Genomic DNA, 25880 nt, shown 5'->3' on the forward strand with positions numbered 1-25880 from the left:
CCCACTGCAGAGAATGAGGGAGCCCCTCCCACAGGAGCTCCAGCCCCATGACAGGCAGCCTTCGTGGTGGGGGCCATTCTTAAAACCAACTGTTTGTCCAAAGCCAATGTGCCTTGGCTGATGGAGTACTTTAGAGCCAAGGCCACCCTTCACTCCTCATTCTCTCTGACTCCATCGTTCGCCTGCAGCATTCGAGACGAAGATAATATTCTCTCCTTTCTCTGAATCTCTCCCCACTATCTCCCTCTCTCTCCTTTGTTTTCACCTTATGTACCCATAGTTATCCGGCAGATGCTCTGATTAAGGCCAGATTAGTCAAAATCCACTGCGAGAGCCTGAAATGATGGGGGCAGAGGTCATGAAGGGACCCCGATAGCATTGGGCTCTTACTCCACATGTCGATCACCACAGCATTGCTAGTTGACTAAAAACATCAAGTGCTTCCAGACTGAAGGTGACAGACACTGAGTTACAGGGGGCCTCAGGCGTGAACTGTGGGCTTTGGCACTGATTCATTTGAGAAAAGCACAATCGTTCTGTGTGGTGGTGTCAGCCACTCAGAGACAGAGAGTGCTGGGAAGAATATTAAGTTCAGGGATTATGTTGTAGAAACAACCCTCTGAGGAAGTGGACGAGGAGGAGGCCAGGAAGGCTGGTAAACCAGCTGGCCAGGGTAGGATCAGAAACGAGCACTTAGGAAAGCTAAATTGTTCTCATGCTTCATACATTCTATTTCTTTTTGGTTCTCCTTTTTCGTTGTCATTGTAGTTAGCTGCCGTGAAATCGGCCCCCAACTCAAGGTGACCCCATGCACAACAGAATGAAACACCACCCTGTCTGTACCATCCCCACGATCAGTTGCATATCTGACCATTGTAATCCACAGGGATTTTACTGGCTGATTTTCAGTAGATCACCAGGCCTGTCTTCTCAGTCCATCTTTATCTGAAAGCTTCTCTGAAGCCTATTCAGCATCACAGCAACACACAAGCCTCACTGACAGGTTGTGGACACACATGAGGTGCACGGCTGACTTCTCCTTTAGATTCCTTAATACGATCACCACAGCTCATCTCTGTTGCGGTATGGGGAAGCCAAAAAAAATATATTGATTCAAACTTGGGCAAAATTTAGGAAAGCGAACATCATATTCCAGATGCATCAGGAATCAGAATGTGAGGACCCCAAAGGAAATGAAAAGCTGGGATAGGTGGGGACATTGAGCCAGCCCCTCTCTCTTCACTGGAAGTCTTCTCTGCTGACCCCCTGGAGGCTTTGGTTTCCACAGCAGAGGCTCCTGCCATCTGCCCATTGGGCCTAAATCTGTACTGTGCAATGCACACATCTTGTCTGATGCAAAAATCAGAGAGTGCCGCAGCACTTCGTCTCACAGTCTCCAAAGAAAAACCTACCACCCGGTCCTCCTGGTCTTCCCAAACTGAATTCTTCATTCACATGACACAATGAAGGTCATTTTCAACTTGGTAAAGTGAAGTGCCAATCAGATGAGGCTCCTTTAAGGATTTTTTTTTTTTTCCTTCCTAAAAGCTAATTTTTCCCCTCTCTAGCATTTGCTACAAAAAGATTTAGTAATTAATGTGCCATCTGATGTTTTTCCAGGACACTGCACTAAGTCAGGAGGTTGTTGTTTTTTGGGTTTTGTTTGTTTGCTTTTTTGTTTTTTGCCTCTCCCCACCCCCATCAGTCCAGCCTAATCGGTTTGCCACTGATTACATTCTTCCTGTGTAGATTTTTTTTTCTTTTTCCCTCATGCCCTCATTTATCTCTGGCTAATAAGCTTTCAAACGATACATCATTCTTCCAACCCAGTCACACAGTTTAGAAGCCTGTGAAAGCAATTTACAGGAGGAGTAACCCTCTTCTCTCCGTGAAAGGACTAAGTGCTCCAAGTGTCATTTGGCCTTCACGGTTAAAGAGCACCATCCACTGCCTACATGTTGCCAAGCGCGTCAGTACACCAGGAGACCCCGGGGGGTGCGCGTAGTACGGCGTGTGCAGCGTGGTCGGGTTACGATTTGGGCATATTCATTTGCCTGACTACTGCTCGGAGATGGAGAAATAAAGGTAATAAAAGAATACTCATCATCCTCACTGAACTGTGGGATGAAATACTTATTTTGGAAATAGTGATTCCAGGTAGGAGGGCAGTGAAAAATGGAGCCTGTGAAAAGCGAGTATTTTATTATACAATTTCTAAAATGTGGGCATTCAATGTTCTTTCATTATCATACGTTATACAGTTCTATAAAAATCATCTGTAGGAAATCAATCCCAAAGTTTTGAACTCCTCCCAAAAAGAGATCAAAGACAAGGTTTAGAAGAAGCCCTGAAAATAGAGAATTTATACTTTTAGCTTTACCTATTAAGACTTACTATGGCAGTGTCCCCAGTACCCATCTGTCAGTTTGTCATATTGTGGTAGCTCTTGTGTTGCTGTAATGTTGGAGAATATACCATCAGTATCTCAGCAGGGTCACTTATGGTGGACAAGTTTCAGTAGAGCTTCCAGACTAAGATGGACTAGGGAGAAAGGCCTGGCAATCTACTTCCAAAAATTAGCCAGTAAAAACCTTATGGATCACAACAGAACACTGTCCGACTTGTTTGCTTTGGACTTGCCATCAGGGATCAATGGCTAGAGGACATCATGTTTGGTGAAACAGAGGACCAGTGAGGGTGAGCAAGACCCTCAGTGAGATGGATTGGCACAACAGCTGCAACGATGGGCTCGAACATGCCAGTAACCATGACGATGACACAGGACAGGGCAACGTTTCAATCTGTTGTGGACAGTTGACTCTGGCAGCTATCTATTTCTGGCAGTGTCCATAGGAGAAGCCTGAACAGTCCTACATGAACAACACAGTGACTAGGAAGTCTCATGCCACAACTTTAAAAAATGGCAACATTTTTGTAAAGGACTGAAAACAGTTATGACTTTCCTATTTTTCAGATGGGGAAACTGAGGCCCAGAAAGCATAAGTGAAATGACTTTAAGCGAAAGCCAGAGAGGCAGCAATGATGCTGGAGAAAAGAATCCGCCTTTTTGTTTACAGCTCTACCACCTCTGTGCTTGGGGCACAGTAGGTTTGGGAGCATCCACCATACCCCCCTCAATCTCATTAGTATTTTCACTCCCTGCATTGGGATCAGGGTTTTCAATCCAGGGAGTACATTAACTTGCTATATAATTTTCTGGTCAGACTGGCAGAGAAAACATCAAGAGGCTTTTGACTCCTGCTTTCTCTCATCTCATTGGGAGCAAGTGAAATAATGGGGAGCTCCACAGCCAACTGATTGTCCCAGGGCCCCAGGAAACACATTCCATCTCTTTGATCCTCAAAATGTCCTTGAACTAGGTCGACATCCCGTAAATCTCATGAATCCACCTTGGGTGGTATGCTTTGACATGTGTATAGACCATGACAGCTACAAGCATTTCACATACCCTGTCTCACTTTATCCTCATAAAAGTCCTCCCTCCCACTGCAGTGTGCTCTTCAGGGATTCCACAGGAACCACCTGGGAATCTTGTTAAAATGCAGACTCTGATTCAGCAGGTCTGGGTTGGGGCCTGAGGTCCTGCATTTCTAATAAGCCCTTAGGTGACATCAATCCTGCCACTCTGAGGACCACATTTTGAATAGCAAGGCCCCAGAGCACAGCTTGAAAACCAGAGCTCTAAGGATTGAAAGGGGTCCCTGGATGGTGCAAACGGTTAAGCGCGTGACTGCTAACCAAGAGGTTGGAGGTTTGAACCCACCCAGAGATGCCTTGGGAGAAAGATCTGGCAATCTACTTCCAAAAATCATCCATTGAAAACCCTGCAGAGCACAGTTCTACTCCAACACACATGGGGCTGCCATGAGTTGGGGTGGACTCGGCAGCAATTGGTTTTTAAGGAGGAAAAAGGCACAGTATAGCTCACCTGTGATGGGGCTCAAATGACCTATGAAACAGGTGAAGACCTTTTCTACACGGCTGTTCTACTGACAGAGACCACATGGCAGGGTCACAGCGGTGAGCCACGCAAGTGAAAAGTCTCCTGGGGAGCATGTTAAGAAGCAGCCCAGAAAAAGGATGAGACAAGATTTACTCACGGGAGAAGCGGGCAAGTGGTCTGGCATTCTTGTCCCCGGCCTCATTTGCAACTGGAAAACAAAAAAAACAGAAGACGCAACTCAGAACAAGGCATGTGTGTCCATAGACTATACCTGGCCTATGGCTAATCCTCCAGATGATTTGACATTAAGCTGTACGTGCGAGTCTTTTAAGAAGATAAAAGCAACTTACTCCCTCTCTTCTGCATGTCCAGTGTTGCTCTCAGTTCCCAAATGAGGTCGAATGTCTTAATCATTCTGATTAGAACATGTGAATAAAGTCGGAGACGAACTAAAGAATATCTAGTTTAATATGTCTACAGAAGTTAATTAATTTGCATCCAATTAGTAAGAGGCATGTGTGTCTGATTTCCAGGCGAGTGTACACTATTTTGCTTCAAGCTTCCAACCACCAGGCTGCCGTCTAACACACATATGCATCCCAACCATCTGAAATGAGTCCTAATTTTTTCTGACCCATAAGAGCAAAGCCAAGGCAGAGACTTCAAAAGATAATGACAAAGCTGGTTTTGGTTAAGAAGGACATTTAAATTGGATGTTAACAAACAGGCGAGTTCAAGAAAAGTATCCAGAGAACCATCCTTGAAAATCTTACCCCTAAACTTTCTCAGCAGGGTAGCTTGCCTTCCTCTGAATAATTTATCATCATGCAGAGAGACTTAAATTAATACTCCGTATAATTTGGAATTGACTCAACGGCACTGGGTTTGGTTTGGTTTTCTATAATTTTTACGAGGAGCCCTAGTGGTGCAGTGGTTATGAGCTTGGCTGCTAACCAAAAGGTCAGCTGTTCGAATCCACAAGTAGCTTCTTGGAAACCCTATGGGGCAATTCTACTCTGTCATATAGGGCCGCTATTAGTTGAAATCGACTCGACAGCAATGGTTTTTGGTATAATTTATGAAGCCATTTTTGTGGGTTAAAAGAAAAACCTATGACTAATAAGGGAGACAAGTTTCACTCATTTTAAAAATTATACCTTCTCAAACACACTTGTTTTGTGTATACATAGTAAACAGGCATAGGTACCTGCCATCTACTTGAATGAACACCCAAAGCAATCAACCAGAGAGATCTGTTCATTTTAGCTTAGAAAAAAAAAAAACCTTGAGCATCGGCAAAATAAAGGAGACTGCTAATTTAGGCATTAATGTACACAAAATTGCAGCAGCAGGACAAAATAAATCACTGCTTCATGAACTTATTACCTCGTTTTGCAAGGAATGAAAGGAGACAAAATGAATCCCTTTCACCTTCTCACAAAGGAAACATTTTAAAATTCACTACATTTGGACAAGTAAAAAAAAAAGAAAATTAAACATTTCAGTCTCAGTTTGTTTTGGTATTCCTGTCACTTGCATCATCCCAGACCCTGCCTCTATCCTTTGTACAGTGCAAACAAGACTGTAACAGCGACCAGCAGGGGGAGGCAGCATTGCAGCCTGCTCCCATTACCTCACATTTCAAAAAAGTAAAACTAAAAGGGGAAGAAGGGAAGGCAGAAAGGAAGGGAGGAAGAGAGGAAAGCAGGTAGGCAGGCACAGAATAACTATACTCTACAAACAGATTTTAAAAGAGAAGATTTCGAACGCAAAAAAGGGTCCAACCCACTAAAAACCCACTGCCTCCTAGTCGATTCCAACTTATAGCAACACTACAGGACAGAATAGAGCTGCCCCATAGGGTTTCCAAGGTGGTAATCTTTGTAGAAGCAGGCTGCCCCATCCTTCTCCCACTGAACGGCGGGTGAGTTACAACTGCTGACCTTTTGGTTAGCGACTGAGCACTTTAACCACTGCGCCACCAGGGCTCCTCAAAAAAAAAGGCCCAGGAATTCCAAAAGCAATGGATTATTTTCTCGCTGTCTTCTAAAATTATTCTTAAATGTTAGTAGAACCAGCTTATGAACATACGTAATTCACATTCACATACCTGCCTCTGAACAAAGCCACATCTAAATTACTTGAGAACAGCTACTATCTCGGTAGGAGTCTTTAACCATAATTTAACATCCTCACGCAGATACTATTACAGCCAACTATAAGAGACACAATTTTTACGAGCACCTGAAGAACTCCAAGTTTTCCCACAGTTGTCTCATAACCAAAGAAGGAAAAAAAAGCCCTGGTTAGTTATAGACATGAGTCCCCCTGGCCCTTGAATTCAAATTGCTTCCTCTTCAGACACCACAGATCTCTAAAGAAAGAAATAGGACAAGTTGCCCCCCCAGCCCCTTCCACCAAATGTTCCCTGCAGAAAGTGATCGGCTGCTTTTAAAGCAGGGTTACAAAGACCATTCACAGCTGGGAACACCAAAAACCAACCCCCGAGTCGATTTGGACTCATAGTGACCCTATGTGACAGAGTAGAACTGCCCCATAGGGTTTCCAAGGAACGGCTGGTGGAATCAAACTGCTGACCTCTTGGTTAGCAGCCTGAACTCTTAAACACTGCACCACCAGGGCTCTGAAATTCTCAGCTTGGCAGATGTGTGTTTTCCTAGGGGAAGAAAAGAGTACCCAGTGTCACGGTTAGATACACATCGCCACTGCTTCCTCATGCAGCCTGAGACCCTCCCTCCACGGCTTTTCCTCCTCTCCTGCCATCCTGGAAGAGGAATTGCTGACCCAGATCCGAGTCACCCCAGGAGAAGCAGGAGTCAAGATCTAGGCCAGTGAGGTGCCAGGAGAGTTGTCTCTACTCAGAAGGAATCTGAGTCCCTTACAAGCACTATTCTCCTAGACGCAGACCTGATGCAGCACGCCTGCTTAAAGGTCACCAGTGATGCCCCAACCCCTGCAAAACACGATCCAGCTAATCTGGCCTGGTACTGAAAACCTGGCCCCAACCTATTCTTCTCAGCTTACCACCCACTGATCAGGAAAAATGTCTTTATAGAGAGGTGGAAAACAATTGGCTATTGCTTTTCTTCTAAAATAAATACACTTATTTAATGTATGTACGTAAAAAGCCCTGGTGGCGCAGTGGTTAAGCGCTTGGCTGCCATCTAAAAGGTTGGTGGTTTGAGCCTACCCAGTGGCCCTGCAGGAGAAAGGTCTGGCAATCTGCTCTCGTAAAGATTACAGTTTTACTGTCACATGGGGTCACTATGAGTCAGAAACTGATGCAAAGGCATCTAACAACAACATGTGTATACAGGCAGCCCCCAACTTACGACACATTCAAGTTATGACGAACCACACTTAGGACCGTCAGTGTATCTGGAACACTGCATCTTCCTGAGAGGAAGTTACAGGAAAATGCACACAGGGGCTATGGAAAACATTGCTGAGGTATGTGAACACGCACCAAGCATTCCATCAGGATAATATGATGAAAGAGATTGGTGGGAAAATCGTCCATATGGCAAGAACACTTAACTTAGAACTTGATATCACCAATACGGAACAGCTCATAGATCATGAAGATGAGGAATTGGCAGATTGGGACCTAATAAATTTTGAAGAGGAAAGAAAAACTGAAGGAGAAAGAAACGATGAGGAAGAGGAAGGACAGAAGTTGTCAAAAAGTTTTACAGTGAAGGAATTCGCTGGAGTTTTTTCTAAACTAAATCAGGGGCTTCAGTTGTTTGAAAACATGGACCCAAATGCTGATCGTTCTTCTAAAATCACTAGGCAGATTCGGGAAGTAGTGAGATGTTACTGAGAAATATAAGAATAGACCATACAGATAACTCTCACTAATTTTCTGACTAGAAACGCCACCCCCATTCCCCCAGGAATAATCCAGATGATCCAGAATGTTCCACAAGTGGAAGTTATCCATCGCCAGAGTAAATTGTAAATTTTTATGATCTGTGTATTTTTTCCGTATGCATGTATGAGTCAGCATCAACTCGACAGTAATGGGTTTGGTTTGGTTTTTTTATGTATTAAAATATATCTGTAAATTTACATGTAATGCTCCCAACCCCCAAAGACAAATAAAACTCAGATTTATTTATAAAGATACTGATAATAAAAGGCGATAAAAATGAAAAGTAAAAAAAAAAAAAGAGGTATGCGACTTAAGTCAGAACTAACTAATGAGAGAGTCGTTGGAGCAGTCAGGGACTACCTGTGTGGGTATACACGTTGTATATATTAGAGTCTATTATAACTCATGGCGACCCCATGTGTGTTAGAGTAGAACCGTGCTTCGTAGGGCTTTCAGTGGCTGATTTCTTTGGAAGTAGATTGCCAGACCTTTCTTCCAAGGTGCCTCTGGATGGAGTCAAACCACCAACCTTTCAGTAAGCAGCCCAGCACATTAGCCATTTGTACCACCTAGGGACTCCATGTGTATATTTACATGTAAATACTACATATATCTGTGTGTATATGAATGTGTGAGTGTGTTTTGGGTTCAGATTTAAAAGCAGTCATGGATCACTTAGTCTGGGGGACCTTCCATCTCTAATCCAAGAGGTTTCCCTGTAAGATGCAAGAAACGAATCTCTCACTCCCCTCTCCATGGGCTTCCAGACATTCTTGGTCAGTGGTTTACAGCCCTGGCTGCACATTAGAATCACCAGGGGAACCTGAAAAAATTCTGATGCCCAGGCCACACCCCATGCCAATTACACAGAGCCCTCAGGAATGGGACCCAGGCATCAGTATTTTTTTTAAGCACCCCAGGCGATTCCAACATGCAGCCAACATTGAGAATCACTAATAAATGGTGTAACTTCATACAACTTTATCAAAGCCATAATCAGGAAGGTGGGTAAGCCTCAGATTCCTTCAAAAATAATTGCCCTTATTCAGTTCTTCAAGGAGCCCTGGTAGCATAGTGGTTAAAGCACCCAGCTGCTAACCAAAGGTCAGCGGTTCGAACCCACCAGCCCCTGCACAAGAGAAAGATGTGGCAGTCTGCTTCCATAAAGATTTCCTCTTTGGAAATTCTATGGAATAGTTCTACCCTGTCCTGTAGAGTTGGTATGAGTCAGAATCAACTCAACGGCAATGGATTTGGTTTATTCAGTTCTTCTTTTCAATATGCTGTTGTTTTGTTATTAAAATCCTGAACAGAGGCATGCCTCTGCTTTAAGAAAAATTCAGTGGTTGAGAATGCAAACGTGACTATGGAGATCAATTAGTTGGAAATTCTTCGCGTTTTGAAGCATTCTTTATAAAAGGCTTCACCTCGCATTGCCTCTAACTTTCAACACACACGTATTAGCACACCTGGGAGCTCGGCACTGGGCTAGACACTGGAAACGTTGAGACAACAGATTTCAATCAGCCTTAACATACAAGCTGGGTAGTACAAACAGTTAATGTGCTCGGCTGCTAACCAAAAGGTTAGATGTTCAAGTCCACCCAGAGATACCTTGGAAGAAAAGCCTAGCAATCTACTTCCAAAAAATCAGCCATTGAAAACTGTATGGAGCACAGTTCTACTCTAATACACGTGGGGTCACCATGAGTCTACTCAACAATAACTGGCTGGTTATGGTTGCTGTTTTTAACACACAACAGGTTAAGGAGGTAAACTGTGCCTCTCAGCCTGGGTTTGTTGGAATGTGATCACCTAGAGAAGTGACTTTAAAATAGCAAAGATGATGATGACGATGATGATACCGATTCTTTGGTCCTACCCCAGATCCACTGAATCAGTGGGGAAAGGAGTCTAAGTTTTAAACAATTGCCCAGAAACCACTGAGGTACACTAATGTGTGAAAAGCAACATTCTAAAAGAAGTGGTCCGCTGATCTGTTTGCTGTATGTCTCACTCTCTCAAAAACTCGCCAAAAAGGAATCCTTAAGTACCTGCCCCGGAGACCAGGGGGAGGGAGGCAGGTGCGCTGGGACGTTAACTCTGAGCGATGAACATCCCAACCACAGGCAATGAAACCAGATCAGGTGCTCCAGCTGGAGCCACAAACAACCTGGGTCATCAGAACAGTGCAGGGGAGGGCAAGGGGCTGACAAGGGGGCAGGTGGGTGTTCTAAGCAGTTGTGGCTGAGGCCTGGGCAGGTGCACACTGCTTTGTAACCAAAACCAGCACCACAAACACCACCACCCTTGTTTTGAAGGCCCTGGCACCTGGGTGAGCGTAAATGCAGCTGAGGGTGCTGGGTGCCAGAGCAAACACACAGTGAGCAAGCAGGCCTTGGCAGACCTGGCTTCCTGCAAGAAATCTGCCCAACTACCTAGCTGGCTGCTGCTCTGCTGAAAGCTCTGGGTCCAGCCCAGGGATCCTCTCCAGGTGAGGTCCTTTGGGAAGTCTGGTGGCTGGAATGCTAGGTACCACGGACTCCCAGAGAAGACAGTATGGGAGTGAGGTTCTGGGCACCTTCCCTAGTTACAGTAGGAGGTGAAGGGTGGCACTGCTCACAGGTATTTGGCTTCTCTCACCTTGCAACAACCTGAGCAACAGCAAGGAAAATGGGATGGAGTGCTGGAGGAAAAGAGACTTGTTCCAAGACCATCATTACCCATATTCCCTTAGATGTCACCTTCCAAGGAAGGCCTACCATGTTATGATCGCAGCTCTCAAGTCCTCCCCTCTGTGCTTCATCCCCCTCCCCTGTTCTATTTCTCCCACTGCACTTCTCACCTTCTCATATGCTCAATGCTGTGTTTATTTATTGGGTTTATTGCCTTCTTCCTCCCACTACAATATAAGACCCACGTGAGCATGAGTTCTCTGTCAGTGTATCCGCAGTGCCTAAATGCCTGCACACAATGTTTATTGAATGAATCAGTGACCAACCTCCTACCAATCTCCCATGGGGAATGTAGTGGGGGCCTAGAAGGAGAAGGAAAAGAGGAAGATCAAGGCTGTTAACATCTGTCGAACACCTACCTATATGTGCTTTTAATTTCCACTCAGTCCTTCAGAAATATTTATCAAGCACTGAATAAATTGCATGTACCAGATAAAGCTGTGAACCACCTGTATGGTCCCTCCTGACACGGAATAACACTCATTCCCATTTGACAGACATGGCACTGAAGCTCAGAAGGGTTGGGTAATTTTTTCCAGGGCCACACAGATAGCAACCAGCAGAATCCCAGTTCAAACCCAGTGTATCTGGCTCCAAAGTCTCTGTCCTTCCCATGTAGCCTCCTTTCCTTCCATGAAGGGTAGGCAGGTAGGACACATGCTCCAGAGAGGGCTGCACCTACAGAAAACCTACACACCTACAGAGCTGCGACCTGGCCCCTCTACTTCTCTACCCCAGTGAGAGCCACGTGCCAGCCTGCAGAGAATAGGGGAGGTCACCTGGCACCTGGCACAAGCCCAGGAGATTTTCAGTAGAGAGAGGGCCTTTGGTGAGGTGGGCAGGAGGACCAGGACTCACAGCAGTAGGACCCAGAGAAGGGAGAAGCTGGTTACAAAACGAGGAGCTTCACTGCCCATGTTCATGCAAGCACCCCAGCTACCAGGCAGGTCCCTAACCCTGTTTGACCTCCCTTAGGTAGAAAATGGAGTTCTGGATAGTGCAAGCAGTTAACACAAGTTAATTTAATACATAAAATATGAGAGCTGCTTAAAACGAGAGATGCTACATAAGAACTAAGGACTGTGCTAAGCACTGCTCATTCATCACCCAATTTATCTTCATAGCAACTCTCTGAGGCAATTGCTATTATTTCCCATTAGCCAGATGTAGAAACTGAGTCTTCAAGAGCTTAAGTAAATTGCCTGAGATGAAAACAGCTAGTAAGTGGTAGATCTGGGAACTGAATCCAGTACCACCTCATTCCAGAGCCAGTGCTACCCCTATCACATTGTCAGCATCTGAATATGGGTACTATTTGATGAGTCCGGGCCTGGCAGGAGAGCCCTTTGCCTCCCCCTCACTTAGCCTAAAACCGGAGGCACCACAGAGGAATGTACTCTGCTCTCTTGTTCCTCATGAGAACACAGCTCTGCACTCCTGTTGGAATTTGTACCCAAGCAACATAAAAGGCATCACCACCCCCTAGCCTGTCCCTTTTTCCCCTTCTTTATTCAGAAATGCTTGGCATTGCCTCATTATACCTTCTGGGCCAATTTGGCTGTCAAATCAACTCTGAATCAGGCTCCTACACAAAGGAAAATAAAACCAATTTGTAGTGATGACTCATCAGGGCCTGATAATTTGAGAGTGGCAGAGATGGAGCACCTTCCAGGCCCTTGTCTCCTAGAATAACAGGCAAATCCTTACAGAGGGCAAGGCTAGCCTGCCGGAGGGCAGAGCAGCTCACCAGCTCAGCTCAGCCCAGCCCAGGGCACAATGAAACACAGAGGGAAAATCAAACCAGTCTTTGCCAACCCAAGAAGACAGCTTGAAAACATATTTTCTTTTTTTTTTTAAATTTGGAGGAATTAGAGTCACATGGAAATGCCCATGTTTCTTTCCTTCCTACATACATACATATTTTTTGTCTATAGCCTATCTCATTTCACAAATCACATTTTATTTGATATTTTGCTTTGTGCACCAAATTCTTTATTGAATAAAGTGGAAAATTAATAAAAGTAAAATGCACTTATTTCAATTACTCTTTGCTCCCTTTCCCTCATCCCTCTTTCCAAGTTGCCAGGCTGTTCAGATTAACTCTCCATGGCTTTCTGTCACTCAGATCAATCAATCAATCAGCCTATATTGAGTACCCCCTCCCTACCCCCATAGCTGTACAGGATCCAAGGATGGATATAACATGGTCTTTGGGTGGCCAGGAGTCCAGCTGAGACCCATGAAGGTCTGGCAATGAGCTTCCTGACATGGATTATTTACATGAATTTATCAAGGTGTCTGGTATTTCTGTACAAACCACCTGGCCTAACTACCAGGCTCTGACCTCACAGAACCTGAGGCCTAAAAATAGTATTAATATGTGACATGATCCAAACTCTCTTGACTGGTCATTGGAGGGTCCTTGTTCACAGAAGGGAAAGATCCTTGTGGACTGGGTGAGTAGTACTGGGAGCTTCCAGGAAGACAGGGGACAGGAGAGACTTAGTGAGGTGGAAAGGATGATGTCATCTGTTCCAGGGAGCGGGGAGAAGTATGGTGCGTCATAGGCCCTGGGGAAGACTAAGGCGCAGCAATTATACTGTAACTCTCTCCCCTGCACATGCAATAAAAGCTTTTTATTGGGGGCGAGGGTGCTGTAAAAGGTAGTGGAGGGACAGTAGCACTCGCATCTTGATAAATTAAAAAATGCCTCTCTCGCTGCAACCCCACCTTCTCTCCTATTCCCGTCTAAAAATGATTGCATCCGCAGATGGAAATGTGAATTTATCTGCGAGCAGTTGTGTCTAAAGATGTTCTAAATTCAGAGGCTGGGACACTGGTCCAGTGTGGGTAGTCACTACAAAGCACTGGCGACCATTGAGGACCATGAGTCCTTCCTGATGTGATGCGCCTGTGTGGCTCTGTCCAGCCTGCCTGACCAATGTCCTGGCGATCATGATGGCCATTTACCTGGAGGACTGCTGGCCCGCATCAGGGGTGCAGCCTCACAAACCAAGGCTTGCCCACACAGGGCCTCTTACAATGCTGGCCACGTTAAAAAGCCCCAGCTGAGCAAACCGGACATAGGCCAACCACCAATAGTGAACAAGAATCAGAAGTGTATGAGATGAAAACAGATCAAGAGAGCTGCCAAACTGTTAGCTAATTACAGTCCACCCCAAACAAGTCAAAGAAAGGAACGATACAGAAGAGGGAGAAAGGGCACTGAAATTTATTAAGTCTGTACTTCTTGCCAGGCACTGCTAGGAACTTGGTGGTGGTTGTTGTTGTTAGTTGCCATCAAGTCAGCTCCAACCCATGGCAACCTTATGTACGATAGAAAGGTCCTGTGCCGTCTTTAAGATCATTGGTATGTTTGAGTCTATTGTTTTGACTATTATGTCAATGCATCTTATTAAGAGTTTCCCTCATTTTCACTGACCCTCTACTTTCCAAACATGATGTCCTTTTTATAGCACTTGGTCTTTCCTGATAACATATCCAAAGTAAGCAAGTCAAAGTCTCACCATCCTCACTTCTAATCTTCTACAACAGATTTGTTTGTTCTTCTGGAAGTCCGTGTATACTCAATATTTCTTCACCAAAACAACAGTTCAAATACATCGATTCTTCGCTGTCTTCCTTGTTCATTGTGCAGCTTTCACATGCATATGAAGAGACTGAAAAGATCAAGGCAGCATAAATCACTGCATAATTTTTATGTAATTTTTACGCCATCCTATGAGGGAAGTATTATCACTCCATTTTTTCAGAAGAGGAAACTAAGGCTCAGAAAAGTTCAACAACTTGTCCAAATTAGGGAGCTCACCACTTCTGTAGATAGACCCCTCTACCTTTAAACAGTTCTCCCAATGTTCGGAAGCTCTTCATATCGAGGCAAAATCTTTCTGCCCCACACAGAATAGATCTGATTTCCAGGGGCCCTTCCAACATTTGATGACAACTCTGTGCCTTCAGCCCCATAAGCCTTCTCTTCTCCGAACTGACAAGCCCAGTTCCTTCATTTGACAACATGAAAATCCTAAGGCCTTTCCCCACAAATGTAAAGTCACCTAAATTATTGCAGAAAGAGAAGAATATATGTTTTTGTTTTAAATAAGCTTCAGCAGCCCACTGTTAACAACATTCATTTCCACCTCCCTAGGTCAAGTTCTTTTGCTTCATTCTCAGTCTAAACTGAGGGCACCTTGGGTCCATCTTCAGCCTCGTCCATCTAGGAGCCATCCAAATGCACTGAGCGTTTCCCAGAAGACTGCCCTCCAAAGCAGCGTATCTCGGACTGGACTGTGCACAGGAAAAATGGGGGGATCTTTTTAAAATGTAGATTCTGATTTAATAGATCCGGGGTGGGGCCTGAGAGCCTGCATTTCTAACAAGCTCTCAGGGGATGCCAACAATACTGGTCCTTGGAACACACTTTGAGTAGCAAGGTGCTAAAGGACATAATCTACTTTGAAAACGAAAAGTCAAGTATGTTTTCTGAGAGCCCATCAGAAAGCCCCTGGATGGCTACGAAAATGTATAGCATGAAGGCAGGAAGTACTGATACATGGATGAATCTTGGAAACATTATGCTAAGTGAAGGAAGGTAGACACAAAAGGTCAAACTCTGTATGATTCCATTTATATGAAATATACAGAGTAAGTAAATCCGTAGAGACAGAGAACAGATTGATGGTTGTCAGGGACTGAGGGGCGGGGAGGGAAGGACAGGGAGTAACTGCTAGCATGTATAGGGTTTCTGTTTGGGGTCACGAAAATGTTCTGGAGCTAGACAGTGGTGATGATTGCACAAGATTGTGACTGTAGTAAATGCCACTGAATTGTACACCTTAAAATGGTGAAATTGGCAAATTTTGTTATATGTATTATATCACAATAAAAAATTTTTTCTTAAAAAAGTACAGTCCAATAGGGCAATTGCGGGCCCGAGAGACAGAAAGGTTCACGTGAACCAGAGACTACATCATCCTCAGACCAGAAGAACTAGATGGTGCCCGGCTACAACCGATGACTGCCCTGACAGGGAACACAACAGAGAGCCCCCGAGGGAGCGGGAGAGCAGTGGGATGCAGACCCCAAATTCTCATAAGACCAGACTTAATGGTCTGACTGAGACTAGAGGGACCCCAGTGGTCATGGTCCCCAGACCTTCTGTTGGCCCAGGATAGGAACCATTCCTGAAGCCAACTCTTTAGACATGGATTGGACTGGACAGTGGGTTGGAAAGGAATGCTGGTAAGGATAGAGCTTCTTGGATCAGGTGGGCACTTGAGACTATGTTGATGTCTCCTGCCTGGAGGGGAGATGAGAGGGTGGAGGGGGTTAGAAGCTGGAGAAATGGACACGAAAAGAGAGAGTGGAAGGAGAGAGCAGGCTATCTCATTACGGGCAGAGTAATTGGGAGTGTGTAGCAAGGTGTATATGGGTTTTTGTGTGAGAGACTGACTTGATTTGTCAACTTTCACTTAAAGCACAATAAAAGTTATTTTAAAAAAAAGTACAGCCCATAGTATAGTCAATATTCTTCATCAAAACTATAGTTCAAATGCATCAATTCTTCTTCTGTCTTCCTTTTTCATTGGTCAGCTTTCACATGCATTTAATGCCCAATTCCCTTGGGGTTTTTTTTTTCCAGCAATTTTGTGTAAGAAAAATCTACTAACAGTATGACTTTGAAACCTACTTGAGACAGATATTCGCAGTATGTGCATATGAGAGCGCGTATTCACAGCCAAGAGAGACAGAGAGAAACTCATCCCCTCGACAGGCTTCACATAAAACGGAGCTGAACTGGAGATCACCGCTCACTCTGGGCATGTCGCCAGCAGGGCATAGAGCCCAAAACACACAAAGAGAGCCTCAGATCTGATAAAAGACATCAACTTCACAGCCAGGACTAACTTCAGCTGCTCCATTTTTATGCAAGTTCCTCATAGCACCAGGTACTTGAGCTCATGAGAGCCAGTGTGTACGCATGCACACACATACACACACATTAATACACATACCATACACATATACACACACATGCACATACACATTCACACACACATACACACATGTACATATATACTAACATACACTCACACACATATATACATACACACTCACACACACAGAACTTGCAAACATCAGCTCCGTCACGAGCTGCCAGCATGGTTATGTCCAGCAGCACAAATCATCACATAATTACCAACTGGGATGCAGCCTGAACAGATCAAAATTCACCAAATAAATAAAACCAGGGCACAGGAAATCACAGCTTTGGGCATGGAACTGAGGTGCCCCCTAGACTGAGCTTCCATAGACATAGTCCACATTTTCTCACATGATTTCCCCCCAGCCTAGCTCAGGGCCTGGCACACACTAGCTATGAAGCAAAGGGCTAGGGAGGTCTGAACTCCCAGAGTTCCCAGGATGGAGACAGGCCATGCTGATCGGAGCTCTCACCCTCTTCCTCCTCTGCCAGTAAGCCAAAGAGTCTTTCCATCCACAAGTTAAAGGCTTGCTCTTGTCTTAGCATCTTATCTCCTAAGCAGGATGGAAGTTTAGAGGCCATTTGGGGGTCTCCACACACTTAGATGAGTGTGTTTGGTTTGGCAAATGCAGTGTTTAAAAAATAAATGAACTGCGATGGTTGAATAATGTGATGAATGTAATTAGTATCACTGAATTATATATGTAAAGAACGTTAAAGTGGCAAATGTTTTGTTATGTATTTACCACAATTTTTAAAAATCACTTCTAAAAAAAGTCAATTGACTAAACGAATGAGTGAATGATCCGAATACCCTTGGGATCAGTTTACCACGGTCCCCCTGAATCCCTGCTCCTCACACCAGGGCTGCTCCGTTCCAGCTGCCTCACCAAGACCTGCACAGGGATGTGCTTTAGGGCCCTCAAACTCAATATGCCGGAGCAGAACTGTCCATTTGTCCCAGAAATCTGCCCTTACGCCAGGTTTTCCCATCTCAGTACCTGGCACCACCACCCCTGCAAGCTGATCCATACAAAAATAGTAATCTTTATCTCCATCCTTTCCCTCAGGCCCATAGCCCTTCCAACAGTAAGTCCTGTAGGCTTTACCTCTAAACTATATCCTCACTCCTTTGAGCTCGTGCTAAAACGCTGGCCCAAGCTTCCAGGGCCTTTGCTTGGACAACCCATCACCCCCGAGTCCCTCTTCTACCACTCTTGCCTCCCCCACACAGCAGCCATCCAACAGATCACATCACTCCCCTCTTAAAACCCTCCCATGCTTCTCACAAATCCCTACCGGCTCTGACCTCATCACCTCTTCTCATCCACTCGTTGACTAAGCTCTGGCTACACCGGCAACCTCTCTGTCTCTCAAACCTGCCAAACCTAGTTCCCTGTCAGCACCTTTTCCCTTGCTTTTCCTGCATGGAATGCTAGGTTACCGGCAAGAATAATTCCAATAGCAGCAGACCCTTCCCTGTGCCAGGCACAGGTCTAAGCACTTTATATCTGCTGACTTATGCGATCCTCATAAGAACCCTGGGAGGTAGTGCTATTGTAACTGAGGCACAGCGATGTTAGGTCACCTGCCCAAGGCCACAAAGCTGGTAAATGGCAATGCCAAGTTCATATATATCTAGGCAGTCTAGCTCCAGGGGTCTATGCTTTTAACCACTAAGTTACCCTGCCTCTTACAGATCCAGATGCCTCTGGCATCCCAGGAAGTCCAAACCCTGCTCTGGTCCTTTCGTTTTACTATTAACAAGAGAAAAAAACTGAGAAATGGACAAAATTATGGTTTCAGCACCTTTGATTTTATATTAGAAAAACAGGGGACAAGGAGGACCTCATTCTGGTCTCAAGGGGTGGGGGCAGACCAAAGATGATGAGAACTCCCAGGATCCCGGGCATCAAACTGAACCTCCAGTGGTCAACCTTATTATTTAAAAAATCTCAAAATATACAATAATCTATTTGTGAACCAGAAAAAAAATGAAGCTTTAAGGGCAAACGAATCATCATCCATTTTCAAAGAAGGCCTGTACTCATCACCCACTGGCGATCTGGCTGGATTTGTTAAACTTCCACAGAGCCCCTGCCGAGAAAACATATTCCAACTGAACAATGTAAAGGGGAAGTGAGGCGGCCGTGCTTCTGGAATCCCATTATAAACCTTCACGGGACGTACTTGATGTGCTTTCTCTTCTCCTCCCTTTGTAGTTTCTACAGGTTTGTGTTTCTTCAAAGCGTTCAGCCTGTGCTCACGCACTCGCGCAGACACATCCTAACCGCCTGGAGGATTGCAGCCATTTTCATTTCTCTCTCACAAGCTTTTCTGCTAATGATCTTCTAGTCTAACAGCTAAGGATTGCGACAAGTGCTAAGACAAAAAAGTCCAGGTCACTCTCAGAGAGAGTAACGGGCTAGGATTGCTTATTTTACATTGGGGGTCAGAATAAAACTCTGAAGAAATTAAATTCAAGCTCACAATGAGATTTCAAAAAATATACTGCCTTAGAGCCTCCAAGCAGTACTACACTCCCTCGGTTGGCCTCTGCACAGAGCCCTGCAAAGTGGACCTTGTCTGAAAGGCTAAGGACATGCCCTGTCAATGGAAACAGCTTTTCTTTTTTTTTCTTTTTTTTACTCACTTTGGGCAACTTGTATCAGTAAAGCTGTGTTATGAGTGTTACTTTTAGCCATGTGATTGCAGATTTTATGTCCACTGTAGGTTAACACTTAACACTTAAAATGTAGTACAGCATGGTGCTCTGGATTTAGAATCACGGGGCCTGCTTTGAATCCCAGCCTCCGCCTGCATGGCCCTGACCCCCTCACTCAGACTCTCTGGGCCTTAGCTTTTCCCACCTTGTTGGTAGTTGCTTTCAAGCCTGCAAAGATTCACGCCAACCCCATGTATAACAGAATGGGATGTGGCCTGCTCCTGCATCACCTTCTTACAGCTGGTATGCTCAAGGCCATTTTTGAGGCCACTGTGTATTTTGAGTGCCTTCTAACCTAGAGGGCTCATCTTCCAGGGCTATATCGGACAACATTCTGCTGTGATTCATAGGGTTTTCTTTTCATTGGCTAGTTTTTGGAAGTAAATCAACAGACCTTTCTTCTAAGTCTGTCTTAGTTTGAAAGCTCCACTGAAACCTGTCTACCATGGGTGATACTGATGGTATTTGAAATACTGATGGTATAGCTTCCAGCATCATAGTAACACACTAGCCACCACAGTACTACAAACTGATGGACGGGTGATGATCTTCTCCTATAAAAAGGCTTTAATGATGCCTATCCTGCCTACCTCACAGTGTTGTTCAGAGTAAGGGCTGAAGGAGCTAATGTATAAGGAAACAACTGTAAACTATAAAGTGATGAGGGGTCAATAGGACTTCCTGTCACATTGTAATATTTTATATCTCAACTAACACAGAGGACTTTAACGTTTTACTCACCTGTATAAACATTGTGACCCCTTTTTTTTATCTTCGGAATTTGTACTTAAAAGAACTTAATAATAGGTATGATTCGTACAATGAAGAGAAATAAAGCCATATGTCTTAGTCATCTAGTGCTGTTATAACAGAAATACCAAAAGCGGATGGCTTTAACAAAGAGAAATCTATTTTCTCACAGTTTAGTGGGTTAGAAGTCCAAATTCAGGGTGCCAGCTCCCGGGGGAGGCTTTCTCTCTGTCAGCTCTGGAGGAAGGTCCTTCTCATCAATCTTCCCCTGGACTAGGAGCTTCTCTGCACAGGAACACCAGGTCCAAAGGACTTGCTCTGCTCCCGGCACTGCTTTCTTGGTGGTACAAGGTCCCCACTCTCTGCTTACTTCCTTTTCCTTTTATCTCGTGTAAGATAAAAGGTGCTACAGGCCACACCCCAGAGAAACTCTCTTTACATTGGATCAAGGATGTGACCTTAGCAATGGTGTTACAATTCCACCCTAATCTTCTTTGACATAAAATTATAATCACAAAATGAAAGACAACCACACAATACTGGGAATCATGGCCTAACCAAGCTGACACATATTTGGGGGGCTAGAGTGCAATTTCAGATGGGATGGTCACGTGGGGCCTCTGATGAGATGAGCTTCCAGTAGAGACCCAAGCGGAAAGAGGAAGGGGCCGTAGGGGTACCCAGGGAAAAGCCAGTAGGCAGAGGGAGTAGCAAGTGCAAAGGCCCTGAGGTGGAACATGATGGAGTGGGGATAATGCACACTGCAGGGCCTAGAATAATCAGCACACAGTAAGCAGGAGCCATTGTGATAGTGATGATCATAGCTCTTTCCTCCAGTTTTCCCACTGGCTGCAAAAACAGCGAACTACCACTTATGGATGAGCCAAAGCAGGTGTCTTAGTTTCTCAGTGCTGCTTATAACAGAAACAGGATTTATTTTCACAGTTCAGGAGGCTAGTAGTCCACATTCAGGGCACCAGCTCTAGGCAAAAGCTCTCTCTGTTGACCCTGAGGGAAGGTCCTTGTTTCTTTCTGCTTCTTTAGCCACGGCATTCCTTGGTTCCTTGGTGATCTTCATGTGACATCTATCTTCCCCCGTTTGTGCTTGCTTGTCTCTGTGTCTATGGTGCTCTTTATACAGGTGGTGTTGCTTAGCATCCACTTGGGCAACATCCAACCGAATATATGTCCGTGGATGGAGCACCCAGATGTCTGAGTGCCAGGACGCCAGATTCTCATCTTCAGTTAGGAGCCCCACTTCTGCCTGGCTGCTGTGCATGTGGCCCAGCAGCCACCTCGTCTGTGACGATGGAGGCCCAGGCCCAAACTCCCAGCCCCAGTCCCCTCGGCTCCTGCCAACTCACCAGGTCTAGTCCCCCTGTTTTCCCCAGTGCGGTCCCATAGGGTGCCAGTGGAAAGGTAAGCATCCTGGGTTCAGCCCCCTTGGCCAGCACTGTCCTCTCCCCAAGCAGGTTCTCACGGTGAGCCGGCTTTCCCTGCAGCTGGCTTAGCAGAGAATGCGGCAACAGTCGCACGCATCAGCAATTTGGGGGAGAAAGTGTGAGTTGATTATTGACTCACACCTTCTCTCTTCAAATGCCACATCTGACCAGACTGATTTGAAGAGAAAATGCCAGCAAGCAGATTTTTGTGGCCAGCTCTTTGCCTCGGCTGCTAACCAAAAGGTCAGCAGTTCGAATCCACCAGCCACTCCTTGGATAACCTATGGGGCAGTTTTACTCTGTCCTATGGGATCTCTATGAGTTGGAATCAACTGAATTTTTTTTTAATGGGGTCTCTATGCGTCGGAATCAACTCAATGGCAAAAGCTTGTTTTTTTTTTTTCCCCTCATATGGGGTCAGCTCCCCCTTTCATGTTCTGTGGCCATAAGGAGCAAGTGTTTACTGTGTTGTGCTCTGTTTATAGCTTTGGAACACTGAGTCATAAATCTTGCCCAGCCATAAATGACAAAAACGGTCGGTATGCATAAGGCCACCCCAGCCTGGAGTGCTTTTAGATCTCTTCCTTTTCCCTTGGCTTTGTTTTTGCTTTAAGGTGGCACTTTGGCTCCCTGACAGTTTAAGCATACTACATATATTTTTAACACCTTGCCACGGCCCTACTCAGCAGCGAACCCCCCCCACCACCCCCACCCACAAGAGGAGTAGGCATCCGATCCTGCTCCGGAGCACCCAGAATCAGCAGGCAAGGTTGGCAGTCATCAAGGGCCCAGCCGGGCAGGGGCACCAGTGGCTGAGACTCTTCCCCTGGTGCCCAGGCCAGAGCCAAAAGCCTCTCCACCGTGACCTTCCCAGGGCTCTGGGGCCTGCACGCTAGGAGGGATATGGCCCAGCACTGAGGTGTTCACAGCAGGAGCTTCCCTGGGCCACAAATGGCACAGCAGCCCCCCGGCCCATGCACCTGAGAACCCTGCACCTCACAGACCCAGGCGTTTGCACAACGTACTAATCACATGACATCCTATTTCACAGAACATATAGTGGACATTAAGCCATGCATATCTGTATACCTCAGAAGTGATTAGGACATACCCTACATGATAATGGCCTCATTAACATAAGAAATAACCTACACCCAGATAGGATTACAACCACAGATACAGGACTTAGGATCCCAATACATATTGAGGGGGAACACAATTTAATACATGTCACCAGCAAACCCAATATACCACAACAGGCACTAGTTTGGGCCTGTTAAGACCACAGCTCCCAAGTTGGAACTTCAGCTCTAGAGGTTCTGTTATTGCTTCTACAGAAAGCAGCTGTGCCTGGGCAGAGGCCACTAAGTAGTACAAGCACAGGAGAGTGGCAATTTCACTGTATTTCATTCTCACTTTCCTCCTACCTCCTCCATGTTTGCCTTCTTCCTCTTCCCAAAACATACCTCCTGCTGGTGTTGGACCATGCAATCACTCAGCTCAGATTTGCTGATCACCTACTGTGTGCCAAGTTCTGGGACAGGCACTGGGGTCACTGAACTGTAACACAGTGAGATCTCTACTCTCCAGAGGTCCACAGTTTGGCAGGGGGGTAAGAGGTGGAGAACAAATTGATCAAGAATAATGATGAGCAAGTTGGAGAAGTGCTAAGATGGTCATCAGTACAAAAGTGGTCTGAGGACACGGAAGAGGGAATGTCCTCTCAGAAAAACTGACCCTAGATGAAGGCCCCTTGTTATGTTTTCATCATACCTGCTCTGTCTCCTTCCTTTCTTTCACAAAACTGTACTTGAATAATGATTTGTGAGATCACTTGTTTAAAGTCTGTCTCCCCTGCTAGACTGTGGGCTCCATGAGGCAGGAACCTTGTCTGTTTTGTTCACATCCATATTCCCAGCACCTAACACAAAAGTGGTATATGGTGAGAGCACAGGAAAACATCATAAATGAACAATGTTACTGAATGCCGGAAGACTTTATTCTGTTGGGGAAATGTGATATCAGCCTCCAAGATGGCCCCCAATGATCCTCACCTCCTAGTATTCACACCTTTAAGAAGTCCCTTCCACACTGAATCAGGACTGACCCATATGACCAATAGAACACTGAAGTGACAGTATGTGACTTCCAAGACTTGGTCATAAAAGGCATTGTCACTCCCACCTTCTCTCTCTTGGCCATGCTGTGAGGACAACACTCAAGCAGCTCTGTGGAGAGGCTTGCAAGGTGAAGAACTCAGGCCTCCCACCAAAAGCCAGCACCAACTTGCCAGTCATGTGAGTGAGCCAGATTAGAAGCACGTCCTCCAACCTTCAAGTGACAAGAGCCCAGATGACATCTTGACTGAAACCTCATGAAAGACTCTGAGTCAGAATCACCCAGCTAAAATGATCCCACATTCCTGACCCCCAGAAACGGTGTGAGGTAATAAAGGTTTGTTGTTCTTTTAAGCTGCTAAGCTTCAGGGTAATTTGTTACCTGAATACAGGAAAGGACTAGAGAACCTTCATAGACAAGGACTTTGAAGAACAAAGAGGATTTCATGGGGCAGACATTGTTTTCATGCAGAGGGAACAACCTGAGGAAAGGCATGGCGAGAGCACAGGGCATTGCGGGCTCAGAAGGTGGGAGAACAGCTCAGACTGCCGGCTGGAGAGCAAGGTGCTGGGAGTGACATTGAAAAGGGAGGCCAGGCTGGGTCCTGATAGTCCTTGAATATCATTCTATAGGGCCTGGTCTCTTTAGAGGTGGAAATAATTACTTCCTCTTATAAATGAGGAAACTGGATCTCAGAAAGGTTAAGGAATTTGTCCAAGGGCACACAGCCAGTAAGTAGCTGTCCTGAAATTCAAATGCAGGATAAACAACAGAGCTGGCCTCTTTCCAGTGCATGTGTGTCGGGAAACTCAAGGCTCCTCAGTCAAGGCCACAAAATCCCCAGTCCCAGCTCCCTCAGCCTAACCCGTGGTGACCCAGTGCTCCTGCCCTACCTGCTGGTTAGGCATGAGCAGCCCATGTGTCTCCTTCCCCCCATGTGGAGGGCTCCCCAGGGTCACCCCTCTGCTAGGCAAGAACTCCTTGCAGCCTGTGCTGCTCTTCCTTTCTGGGCCGGGCTCTCCTGGGTCTCCCCACTGCCTCGCAACAGTGACGCCACTATGCATCCCCAGGTGATCAGACCCTATCCCTGGGGGCTCCCCCTCTCCCCCAAAAGGGGAAGCAGAGACAACATTCCAAGGCAGTTTGGAATGAACTCCTGAGACAGCAACAAAAGCTGGAGCCAACTAACAAGATGTGTCTCCCAGCTCTGAGCCCACCATGCAAACACTAGGCCACCATTTGCTATTCTTCTGCAGCGGGAGATGCTTTGGTTGTTGAAGACCACAGCAAGAGTATACTTGGAAAAAAGAGAAATTCACATTTCCGGAGCAACCTGTATGAGCCCTAGACCTGTGAGTCGGAATCGACAGCAACAGGTTTGTCTTTGTTTTTTATCCTTACCATGGAGTCCCTAGGTGGTGCAAATAGATAATGTGTCTAGCTACTAACCAAAAGGTTGGCAGTTCAAGACTACCCAGAGGTGCCTCAGAAGAAAGGCCTGGCAATCTACTCTGAAAAGTCAGCCACTGAACAGTCTGTAAAGCACAGTTCTGTTCTGACACACACATGGGGTCGGCAACCGGTTTTACTGGTTGTATGCTCACTACAACTCCATGAAATAGGCATTATCCTCTTTTTCAAGATGAGGAAACCAAGGCCCAAGGAGACTGAGGAACTTGCCCAAGGATAGACAGCTCTTGTGTAGAGTTAGGCAGGCTGTGCACTGCACAACTGTTAGGAGCACAAGTCACATCATAGTCCCTATAGATTTATATATCTATTGAGACAACTTTCCAGTAGAAAATGACTTTAGCGGAGGCACCTTTTTCAGTTTTCGCAAAGACACACATGGGTCAGTGATGGTTCTACAAGACTATCCCACTGGACAGTGGTGACTCTATCACATATCTATCCAACTCCAAAGCTCTGCTCTTTTTCCAACATCTATGCCTTCCTTGGGATAACGTGGGATGATTCCAAGCATTTCCATATGGCATTCTTCACAGTTCAACTGACAAAAATGAAGACAAAGACCTCCAGGCCACTCTATCTGGAAAAGATGTTGGCAATCAATAATCTACCTTAAAACCTTCTCTTTGGACTGGAGGAATCCAAGGCCCAGAGAGGAGAAGTGAGATGCCCAAGATCACAAAGATGGGTATGGCACAGTTGGGGCTTGCAATCTACTTGAAGGAAAGCAGGTCCAGCCCTGATACAGCACTGTTTAAGCACAACCATAGACAATCAGAG

At 45.5% G+C, this 25880-nt stretch overlaps 1 protein-coding gene across 6 annotated transcripts in view; it reads right to left on the minus strand.

The window, feature by feature from the left end:
- The window catches only part of PDE1C (phosphodiesterase 1C), a 604116-nt gene that overhangs the window by 491488 nt on the left and 86748 nt on the right, over positions 1–25880 (minus strand). For all 6 annotated transcript variants that reach the window (XR_010322749.1, XM_064290125.1, XM_023544312.2 and 3 more), the window contains exon 2: positions 4122–4172. Coding sequence is in view for 5 of the 6 variants with exons in the window: in XM_064290125.1 (XP_064146195.1) it covers positions 4122–4172 (51 nt within the window). In the remaining variant the exon portion in view is untranslated. The remainder of the gene's footprint in view (positions 1–4121; positions 4173–25880) is intronic.

Source organism: Loxodonta africana, chromosome 8 (genome assembly GCF_030014295.1).
Source record: "Loxodonta africana isolate mLoxAfr1 chromosome 8, mLoxAfr1.hap2, whole genome shotgun sequence".
Taxonomy (NCBI): Eukaryota; Metazoa; Chordata; class Mammalia; order Proboscidea; family Elephantidae; genus Loxodonta; species Loxodonta africana.